Source organism: Trachurus trachurus, assembly GCF_905171665.1.
Source record: "Trachurus trachurus genome assembly, chromosome: 15".
NCBI classification, from domain to species: Eukaryota; Metazoa; Chordata; class Actinopteri; order Carangiformes; family Carangidae; genus Trachurus; species Trachurus trachurus.
The window spans coordinates 24386893-24399053 of NC_139906.1; the positions used below are offsets into that span (position 1 = coordinate 24386893).

The 12161-nt window shown below is 40.3% G+C and overlaps 1 protein-coding gene across 2 annotated transcripts in view; it reads left to right on the plus strand.

Moving 5' to 3' along the window:
* The window catches only part of macrod2 (mono-ADP ribosylhydrolase 2), a 410263-nt gene that overhangs the window by 272493 nt on the left and 125609 nt on the right, over positions 1-12161 (plus strand). For both annotated transcript variants that reach the window (XM_083987841.1, XM_083987842.1), the window contains exon 6: positions 6695-6816. In XM_083987841.1, the coding sequence (XP_083843967.1) occupies positions 6695-6816 (122 nt within the window). The remainder of the gene's footprint in view (positions 1-6694; positions 6817-12161) is intronic.

Here is a 12161-nt window from a genome sequence, read left to right on the forward strand (position 1 = left end):
TGGACCCCGAGCAGATTTGGCAGGCTGATTACATCTGTTACCTACTTGTGTACACACACTGACAGTCAGCTACACATGTGGAGACGAAGGAATGGGAATCACTGGAGAGAACTTTGAAGAAAGATGGCATCTCTCAAGTTTTTATTTTTATTTTTTCCATGGGCCACTTAACAATTTGACATGACAGCTTCATGACTGAGTAAAGATTGACAGGTCTCCTCTGTCTGTTCACAATGACTGGTACACTGGGCCTTAAAGTATGCTTACCGCACCACTGCCTGTAAAGGCGGGTTTCCACCGAATCAACTATCTTTTTTTTTTCTTTTTCTTTTTACTGGAACATGGGTTCATGTCATAACGTGTGTATTTTTACCATTCAAACTTCCACAGTCCATAGTTTCCTTTGTTTGATATGTCAAGAGACTTTTGTAACCATGGACAGCTCCTACATCATTACCGACGCAGGATCGCTCTGCTGTGTCGTTGTCGTCGCCCCGCACGTTTAGGTTACGGCACAGTGTACATATTTGTTATCATATTAGAAGGTATGGAAGGAGTTGTTCATCAAAAGCAGCATGTGTAAGAGGATTTGTGTTTTAGTTTGAGTGGTTGGCAGCACTAAGCAGTGTTTAACAAGAGCAAAAAAAAACCCACACAACACTCTGTTTATTGTGCATGATACTGTAAATATACACTACTGCTAATGATATATTTATCTCCCTTTGTTCTTAATGTAGTTAACGGCTACTGATACAGTAGATGAGGGTGTGGCTGGAAGTTAAACTGCAGCAACAGATTTCTGCATATACGTATTATTCTTTAAATCTATTTCACTCATAAAAAGGGACCTCTGCAACTTCTCTGAAAAAATCCCATGCCCTGCCGTCCCAGCCAGCCACTATTCACTTTCCCCAGGGACAATTTTAATAACAGAGCCAGTGTTCATTGTGATGGTGCTTTTATCGATATTATTATGCAAAGAACCTTTTCTCTTAATTAGGAAATTATATATAAGGATATATTTTAGTCGTTTTAGTGTTTTCATTCTGCTGATTCACCCTTAGAAATAAGAGTTAGATAGTGATTGAGCTACCTCTTGACTTGAAAATAATTTGGAAACAGCTCAGCCACCACAGTGAAATCAAGAGTGCAGGGTGTATATCGTACAGTGCAGTCGCTGATTTTCAGCATCAGTCATAAAACTTTGTATTAGAGAAACACTTCTATAACCAGGGCTCTCACAAACTAATAAGCCCATGAAGTCCACTCTCCACATAAAATCTGGCTTAACCCATAATAATCGTGACTACATATGAATTCAATTTTGGCTGAATTCCTTAATGGGCTGTAAGCCATTATGTGCTTTGTTGATTCTTAAGTGTAGGAGGTAATTGTCATGGGCAGCACAAAACCAGTTTGATTATTACCTGCTCGCTCTTGTGAATTGTAATAGATTTTGATGAGGGTCCCACATCTAGATATGTTTGGTACTCACACTGTTAGCACTGTACTTGTGGGAGCAGCCACACTACAGTAAACCTGTTCACCTACTGTATTTTCAGCCTTTTGGATTGTTATTACGTGGAATGCCAAAGTAGCCACAAAGTCAGTTCGGGCAAGTAAAAATGAAAGATTGATTAGGCTGTAGAGTGCTGGTCCCTCTCTGAAATACCACAGCACTTCTCCTCTAAATGAAGTCTAGATATTTCAAAAGAGTTTTTAGTTGCTAAGAAAGTGGCGTCTTTGAAGTGAGCATGTCCCCTTGGTGGTTATTCCTCAGCTTTCCCAGAGCTGAGGAATATTTTATTAGGCTCATCTAAGATGTTCACACACTTGCTCTACACTTGGTGTGTTAAGGGGTCATTTTGTGTCCAGTACATCCTGAACATCCCAGACATACTGAAAATCACTTGCCCACTAGAAATGTCTCGATCAAAATTATTTTTTTTTCCCCTTCGGTTTTTGGTCCTGATCTGAGACTTTTACTATTAAGAATGTGCCAATATTGTGTCCACATCTGATATTTATATTTTCTTACATAATGTAGCCTCACAGCTAGCCCCTTGCAATTTTGAGAAATATCAAGATATTTTAGACATCTGAATAGGTCGACATTGAGAAAATATAGCCTGTATAAAAGTCTTTCAGTGCCTTCCTGTAGTATTTTCTATAATATTCTCAGTATCCATGTCCATCTGGAACTGGTTTGAAAAGGATGTAGACCTCACTTGGGTGGGTGTCCTCACTTCATCTCCAGCATAAAGAAAATACTCCACTGAAGTTTTTTTGTTTTTGTTTTTGTTATTTCAACTTGAATAAATCAGCTTACTTTGGTGCATCCTCACTGCAGCTGATGGCTGCTCTCTGAAATTGAATCAGGCTTTATATGAATAACCAAAAATCTGGTTAAATGTGCCTTTAATGGTGCCAGTACAACTGATTATTGACTTAGGGGATTCCTGTCTGAATCATGGTCCTGTGAACCAGATGAACTATCAGTTCTACATGATCTCTTCCATCTATGTTTGCTGGCTGGACCAAATTTCTATGTTAACGTCTTGCCAGTTATTTCTGGTGATTCCTATTATTATTACCAGGGCCCCAGTGTGGATGTTTTTAACAGTGATTAAAATTATCAGGATTTGGATAACACTTTGCTGCACCAAATTATATTTATTTTAGTTTTACACAAAGTTTTATTATCAGTCTGACTTGATACGTGCATGTGAGAATTATGTCTTACACTTGCACTTCTGTTGTTATCATAGCACTCTGTACCTGATGGGTAAATATTTAATAGCATCTTTGTCTTTATACAGTTATTTGCCTCATTATTCTCCAGAGCCCCTTGCTGTGATGCTCTCCCCTACAAACTAAGGGAAAAATAAGTCACACTCTCTGGTGCTGAGGGTATTCAAACAAAGGCTGCATGTGTGTGATCTGAATATGTCTCTTTGTAATTGTATCCAGTAATGCATTTTTCCTGTGATTTCCTTCAAGGATGATTGAGCTTAAACAACAGTGGTAACCCCAACAGTCTCTATAATATATGGATAAAGCTGTTTTTTCTTGAATAGTGTTTGAGTAAATGTGACCAAATAATGTGTTGATGTGATAGCCCTGAATAAAGAAGGAGAAAAAGGAAAGAAAAGATAAAAGCAACCATTTTCTGTGGACTGTGCAGCCTGCTACACGTTTCCCCATTTCACTGCCTTTTTATTGACTCTGTAGAAGTGATGGGAGAAATGTGTGCTAATCAGGGCACATTAGAAGCCCAGAACAGGCAGCAATAATGCATGTACTACGGTGCATTTCCTCCATTCAAATTAAAAAGATTGAGCAGACTGTCAACAATTAAAAGACTCCACTGTCTCCCTGTTAAAAGTTAAATGGAGATTATAGCAAATCTGTCCTTCCCTGAGTGGACATATAACAGACAGGATAAACATTCAAACGTGCCGAGGGAAAAAATACTGAGCATGTTTCCCTAAGTAAAGTGTCATCACACCACAATACAAGGTGTCAGTCAATATGAATGTGGAAGAAAAACAATAAACCTGCTCTAGTATTTAGTTATGTTGCCCTTTTTTGTTAGTCTCTGAAGATCCTAGGCTCTCAGGGAAAGAAAACATGTTTTGAATGGCAATTGTCAGTCTTTTCTTTTATTGACCTTACATCCCAAAGCAAGAGACCACAATAAACAAATCCAGTGGACATACTTGTGGCAAACGCTACTAAAAAACACTGCGGGGAATGAAGCTCATTAACTAGTGGTGAAATTGGCAAGGCGAGGGTCTTGAAGGAAGTGTGTGCAGTAGGGATTGATAAAGAAGAGCTCCTTAATGACTTATTTTGTATGCTCCGAGCAAACTATACGCTCTACCGTGTCTAGTAATTTGGCTTCTGTAGTTCTGTTTCTTTTACGGGTTCATTTTGAAATTACAGGCTTTTTTTTATTTCCTAGTTATCTGCATATTTCTTTATTTTTCTTGAGCAAATTCCTCTTTTTCAGTGGAGGTGTGAGGATTCGGATTTTTCCAGCTATTGACTGCCTCATTTCTTCTCAATACACTAAACAGAGCTTCCGTATAACATCAGGACATTTCTCTTGATGTTTTCTGCATCTGTTATCATTCCTGTAATCAAGCCCAGCCCCCGCACTGCAAGAGAACCGCTAGTAATCTTTTCAGCCCCTCTCAGATAGAGATTTATGTGGCTCTTGTACGAAGGTTGCACGGAGATAATGATAAACATATGTCGGTATCTGCCTCTCAATAACGAAAAAACACTGATACACTTAAATGTGTCTGTCAGCTAATGGATTTAAATTATAATAAAAGCTAAGGGTTCTTCCAGTGTAAAAACAACAATGTTGATAAAGACCCATGTTGGATGGATTATCTGCCAGAGCTTTTCAAACTTATTGCAAAGAGCATTTCTGTATAATTTATGTATTGAAAAACAGTGTGGCCATAAATAACCATTTCCTCAGTCTTCAAGCACTTTGAAAAATCGAGCATTTTTATGTATTTAGAGGCTTTTCCTTAAGGCAAGAGGATTTTCAAGGTTAACCTGTCCATAGCTAAAGCACTATACTGACAAGGTTAAATTTGTTATTATTACAGAACTAATTATTTAAATTTGTTCTTAGCTACGACTGCAGAGGACTGGACTGGATTCTAAGTAGATACTAACAAGACTTGAAAATTATGATTCAGAAAGATTCCTATCATTTTCAGCAGCTTGGCCCATAACATCTCTCTGCAAATAATCACTGGGTTGTGTGGGGTTTAGAAAACGATTGGGTCTTTCCACTGAACAAAATAAATAACCTCAGTTCCTCGAGATCCAAGGGTAGAGAGGTCATCTGTGTTTAAGTTTACAGAGATACCGAAGCAGCTGTTGGAGGGATTTGAGCTTTACTCCAACTGACTGTCCTTCCTGTAGAATACCTCCTTAGTTACAAAGTGAGATATGTCTTTTGCCTTACAGAAACACAGCTGTATAAATATTTATTTGATGTGGAAGTGGTGAGGATGCTAGTGGAGACATCGGTACTGGTGAGATAAGAACTGTTTAAAATTTCATGAATTCACCAGTAGTCTGGTTTTTGGCGCGTACCCACACTCTAATTGGCGTGTTGCCGTTCCTGTAGTGAAAAACGGCATGAATTATGCACGAAAAACAACTCACCACGTGTCCCATTATAACCACATTGTGCTAAGCAATTTTCAGCCTGCTATTCTGGAAAAAGACAATACCTCAGACAGCTCCATTCTCATTACAGCCCGACCCTAGCCTCGCCTCACTCAAACCCCCTGTTTCTTAACTTTCCCAAACACAAAATCTCATCCCTTTAGCAATACCAGTGAACACCACTTGATTATAGCAGTCCCCCATGCATTTTATCTTCCTGACCTATTAAGCAACCAGACATACAACTGAGAACTAAATTTAATCTATAAATGATTTATGGTGAAGTGGAGTAGTAATATAGCTTACATTTATTCTGTGGGAAAGGGAGGCTAAGTGTTTTACATTAGAAGTAAATGGTGAATTTAGGTGTAAGAAAACACATGAGGTTACAGCATTTTAAAACACAGGCTGCTTTGTTGTCCTAGCATGCCCCCGCCTGAACCATGTCTCAGTTCTCAGTAGTTGTACTTCAACAGGGTTTAATATGTAAGAGCACAGAAACACTGACTTGATGTGTTAAACTACAAATATGCCTATATGAGTCATGCTTGATCTATATTTAATGGGCAATGAATTGAGATTTTCCAGCTATGGCTGTTGAATGAAGTGAAAGACTTTGGTCTGCTTTTAATAAACAGAAAAACATTCATCAATCATGACTCTATGACTTAAAGTTCACAGGATATTGCACCGAATCTTAATTACATTTTTGAGGAATTATTATGAATATATAGTCGTAGCATATTACACATAAAGAAGTCTTATGTTATTTTTTCCTCCTTATTAAAAAACTACAGTCTATGATATTTTGTCTATTATTACAAGTAATTAATTTACTCTTTACTGCATCACTGAAATGCAACACGTGTGGCAGCCAATCTGTTATGCTCTGTGGTTGATGCAGGGGTTCTTGCGTACTGATTTTGACCTGTCCTGTCCAACACTGAGAAGGCCAAGGGTAATCAGGAGGAATGCGGCAGATTTCTGTCTCTGTCAAGTCACTGCTTACATTCTCTTATTTTCCTGTCATCACTCCTATGATTCAATTAAGAAGCTGCATTCCTCTGTCTGGCCATGCCAGACAAGGAGACCAATGATTGACAGGTAAAGACATTACTATGCGAAGGGAAAGAGAGTACAGGGAGAGATATGAATATTTGAGTAGATGGCATAAAAGAATCTTGTAATTGATTTTCTATCTAAGCTGCCGTTTCATTTACTGAATAAATGCTTTCATTCCAGGCTGTGGGTTGTTATTGCCTTCCCCTTTGTCTCATTGTGGAGACAAACTTTATTGTATTTTGTATTTGATGATGATTTTGCAGATTCTGAAAACTTTGCCTCAACTGCTGAGCTGCATGGGAGACAGCTGAAAGCTTTTACAGCACTGTGCTTATCCTTAGGCTCCATTGCACTACTAGAAATACTGCCAACCGTGTAACCTTGCCAAAAGTAGGCCTTGCTGAAATGAGCTTTGTGTGTTGTCCCCTTCCGACAGATGTGATCCACACCGTGGGTCCAGTGGCCAGAGGTCATGTGGGCCCTTCTGAGACCAATGACCTCACCTCCTGCTACCAGAACTCCCTCAGGCTGATGAAGGAGAATAATCTGAGCACTGTGGTGAGTACAGTTCGCTAACTCAAACTCATCTGAGGAGAAATTAGTCTGTAAGGTGCTGCTTGAAAGAAAGAAATTAATAGTGCCAGTGTTTTTATTTGACAGCGAGTAAGCCCTCAGTAAGAAAAGCTGTTTTTGAATTTTTTTTAGGAAATTGGGAAAAGGCACAAGAACAAAAGGATTTAGCATCTTTCATTTTAGATACAGTTCTGAAAAGCCTTAATCTTCTTTATTTAAACAAAAGCAACAGAGAACACAACAAAATGGAGTTGTTTCATGTTTGTCAAATGAAGGCTTTTCATGTAGACTACTTTGGCTTGTGATTAAATGAGAGGCAGGTCTTTGTGTCCACCTCTACATATTGCCACAGTGAGTAACTACACAGGTTTTCCTTTGTCATTGCTTAAGAAGCCATTTTAAGGTTAGAAAATGGTGACCTTTCTTCAATTCTGTAAATGCTTTGATAAAAATGAGCCATTTTCTATTTTTCATTTCCAAGAAATTCGCCCCAAAAGGTATTTTTCAGTATTTTGATTCTTACACGTCTCTGCCACTTCTTCAAGAAGCGTTTTCATCTTTAAAACACAGGAAAAACACAAGGTTTAGTTAATGTGTCTGAATCATAAGGGCTTTAGATAAAACAATACCCACAAAATACCCACAGCTGGCAGCAAGTGATCATTCACACACTCTCCAGCTTCTAGCCTGCTCTGGACTGGACTGTATGTTTCAGTCTTGTGCACACGATATATGGATTTGCCCTGCCCACAGTGGGTAAACAATCAGAACCAACCACGCCAAAAGGCTATAACTCACAGTCGCTGAACCAACCTACTGTCAATTAGAGAAGACATAGATTAGTCCTATTTCCATTAAAATAATTCCTGCAATGGGGGTACTGTAACTTATATTACTGTAAGTGCAACAGACACTTCTAGCAGGGAATTAAATGGAGAAGCTGTTATGGTAAGTGTTTTAAGTCATATCATACGCAGCAGCATGCCTGCTGATCTTTTAACTTCTCTAATAACTGTTGCGTCCACTAAGATATGATGAGCCCCAATAATATTACATTAGGCTGTCATTTGCACAGTGGAATAATTTACCCTGGTGGCCTTAAGGATTCATGGGCAAGGGAACAGCATGCATCAGGCCCCTTAGGCCTCATGCAGGAACCAGCTTGTCTGGTTTGCTTTGTTTCTGGCACATTACAAAGATTTATTTAGTTTAGGCCTATCTCTGGATTTATTTATCCAATAGTCTATATATTTATAAGAGGCAGAGTTTCTGTTTTTACAGGGAGCAGGCTGGATCCTGTCTGATGTATTTATACAGCTGAGAAGGCCTTCAGTGAAAACAGTGGAGTACTGCGATTGACTGGCCTTGTAGGGCTGAGCCTAGACATTACATTATCTTAGCCACAGTCCATTTCGTCTCTCCTTGCTGCAAGGACAACTGAAACCCTTTTACCACAAATAAAAGGGAAATAGCTGTTTCTTTCTTCAAGCAAGGATGTGGCCTTGATTTAGTTTTACTCCAGCCTGCCTTGATATGCAAGACTTACTTGAAGAGAGGCTCTAAGGGTTCTCTAGTCCTAATTCTTTGTTAACAGACAGTCTTGCAGTCTCTTGGTGCAGAGCACAAAGAGTCCACGTTTTTGGTTAGCTGATCAGCTCTAAGCTCATTTTGACTCATCTGAAAGGGTCTCACTATGAGCTTTGCTCCGAGAGAGAAACAAGAGATCCCACCGAAGACGGGCTCCCCGCCAAGTGGGTCTACAAAGTGGGCAAAAGAGGGGAGCTACATTTAGGAATCCTAGACAGCTGGCTCACTAATGGGGATTCCTGGGCATTATGGGGGAATAGGAGTCAAAACAAAGCCTAACACAAAATAAACTTGAGCATGAAAGATTAAAAAGAAGCAGAGCCTGGTAGTTAATCCCTGTTTCTTGGAGCTCAAAGCCACCCCTCAGGCTATGAAACAGTACAGCTACTCCAGTCATCACCATCAAAATCTTCCTGTGACTGTCGCATGTCAAGACAGAGAGTTTACAGGGAATACTACTGAGTGTCACCACTGTGTTGCATTTCCCTTACCTTAGGGTAATTTAGTGTGTATGAGCGAACATGTACTATTATCCCCAGCAGTCAGGAATTTGATAGAAGAGCTTTTCCTGTCCCTAAGTAATGTTGCACTGATTTATAGCTCTACTGGGACAGAACTGGGGAAGACAGAATATGTGACTTTTAGACAACCCAAGGCAATTCCTGGCTGAGTTTTGGGGTTGTTTCAGACTTTCTAGGTTGTATTCCTACCATTATCATAAAATTACTCATTTGGAAATAACAGCTTGAACGAATGTCCATAAAGTCATAAAGTCTCCATTATGGGGTGGCTCAGACAGCGCTCATGAGGGCATTAACATTAGACCTCTGTTACTTTGGTTTAGCTGTGAGAAATAATGGGGTAGAATTTCTTGCTTAGTTATGTAAACTGCCCCAGGCCTTCAGTGTTGCATAAGAAAATAACCATCTATACACTAGATTGTAGTAGCTTATTGTTGATCTTTATTTTGTTTATAAGTCATAAAACCTACGCTGGACACTTTGCCAAACCCATATTGGCTAAAATGTAAAGGCAGATGTGTGCATTGTGTTTATATGACTTCCCCTGACCCACGGGACAAACTGTAAGTATTGGATGCAGTTCCAAGCTTTAGTGAGGGATGGCCTTCAGATGAAAAATGACGATCAACCTGAGCCAAGAAACCTGCCGTTTAACCCCCACACTGAAGTTGAGAGCTATCTGGAACAGTCCAGGCTTTAACACCCTCACTCTGTCTTAGTCTCTGGATAAATATCAGAAGGCTGGATGGCCTACTGAGTTGTGTTTTCCAAATCATTTGGCTGCTGTGCATGCTGGAAAGTGATAGTGTGTACTTGTGCCCATGTGCATACACTATGCCTTTTACGTGAGCTCTTCCTTAGGCATATGAATGTGCCACTGTTTTTGCAGTGTTCTTTGCTCATTTCTTCTCTGCCTAGAGGACTCTTATGCTTCAGTGCATTTTTTTTTTTTTTTTTTTTTCTGCGGCTGAAAGAGCAGCAGGCTGTCACGGCTCCCTGGGCTCTGACTGACCACAGCCCACAGCCAGAATGCCAGCATTGCCGGCTGGGCTTTGCAACATCACACAGGGGAGCCGTGGGAGCTGTGCAGCCTGTAAGTAGAGTTGCAGCTCTGGGCTGATGAGCAGCCGGTTGTCAAACAGCCCCCTCCTCTGCTCACTGCTTGTTATACTACAGTATGTTGTGTGCCTCTAAAGGAGGCTCAGGTGACGAGCCAAAACTGAAATACAGCTAGAAAAAAATAGATACTCGGTGGATTGAGTTTAGAGTGAATTGTGGTAATAACTGTGCATTTCAAGTCCACAAGAATGAAGACGCTCTAGCGGGCTATCAATATTTTCTTGAGCCAGGATGTATTAAATAGATCTAATCATCGTGGCTCTGATATATGGACCATGTCATGTTGTTCTATTCTGTTTGGAAACAGCTGAGATCACTGGGGGAAGTTTGTTCCTCATCAGTACGACAAGATTACAAAAGTTCTGACAGAAAACAGACAGAAAAAATAATTCCTGTAATTAGGTTGTGTGTGAAGGTGGCATGCAGTGCTGAATACATGCATATTCTTCACCACTAAGTGAGAGATGACAATCATCGTGTGATTGAAAGAATAATTTCTCGCATTCACAATCAGGGTTTTTATTATTTGGTGAAAGAAGAATTATTCATCCGTGCCCCTGTGCTTTTTAACGGTGCACTCTCCAGTATGTGTCTACTGTATCTGTATAATGTCAGACCCTGGGGGACCTCCTCTCCATAGAGCAGAAAAGCCATACAGTACATGGAGCCGAGGAGACGGTTAATGCAGGTCCCCTGTCTTGGTTAGTCATGGAAGGCTGCTCAGATTCTTCCCTGGAAGCAAGTGCAGCATCTGTCAGGCAGAAACAGACAGACTGTGTGTGAGGGGGACGCCACCATCTGGAAGCCATTCAGCCTTAGACTTTCGTTTTAGAGACCATATTAAACAACCCTTAGACTGTGACCTTTAGAATAAGAGAATAGCCATGTTTACCCAAAACATCATTATTGTTTCATTTAATTTAGCCTTTCTTTTGAGTGTTTGGGGAGTGTTCTGTCAAGACAAAATAACAAGCATTTCAGTCTCAAGGGGTGATGTGGCATCAAGATAGTTTAGTTGTTGACTAATGATCTTATGGCCAACTGAGCCTCCCTTTTGTTCCTAATTTGACGCTGACAGGCCACAATTTGATGCTTTCCGAAAGTATCTGTCATTAAGCTATTTCTGGCAGCAAGCAGTGGGCTGGCAGCTGTCAGTGTGGACAGTGACAGGGTCTCAGACTGCATTTAGTGGCCTCCTCTCCTAGTCCCATGCAGCCCTGGAAGTGTTTTGTAGTCATAACACACTGGCTTCGAGGAGATCCAGCAGGGAAGCCACAAATTGCCCGTTGAGAAAAATGCTGAAAGCCAAGTGGATTGGAGATGAATGGTGTAGAATGATAGGATTAGCCACCCTTCTCTATGGGCTCTTTCCAAGGCTGCTAGGAGCATTAGCTTCCATTCCTTTTGCCCGACAGTGTTCCCAAAAAGCATAGCATAGCCCCTACGAGATGATCTGTTTGACATGACAAGGACAGCAAGCAAAGAACAAAGGGATAAGCGCCATGCCCGAAGGTGTCTTTGAGAGAGGCAACACACTGAGCTTTGGGTGGCAAATTGACTTTAATCTCGTCTTACATTATGTTTTGGCCGACCAGTTTAAAGGCACCTCCTCTGTCCTCAGGAACAATACAAGTTACACTATAAATAACTTTAACTGTTCCACCTTTATTAATGTAGGTCATTGGTGATATTTGAAAATGTGTTTTACTGCTGTATTTAAATGCACTGGGGGGTCTTTGTCATTATTTATGTTTCCAAATACTACCATATCAAATTTAACTACTTTGTACTCCATCCTATTCCATTTCGGTGTGCAGACTCCCCAAGTGATTAATTAATTCTCATTTATGTACGAACAGATCGTGTGCAAACTTTTCCTCCATCCACTTCTCTCCCCTTTCTCATAAATTATTGTCCGCAAGTGCAAGCGACTCCAGATTTAATTATATAATGACTGAGAGAAGTATAGAGGCCTGATTGTGCGTGTACTTGGCTTATGATCATAGCAAAGTAAACTGTGCCATTAATTGGGATAGAAAACTGAGAGGCTCCCCGTGGATCTGCTTACAGAACGCAGTTGGTCTTTTGTCTCTACAGTATATC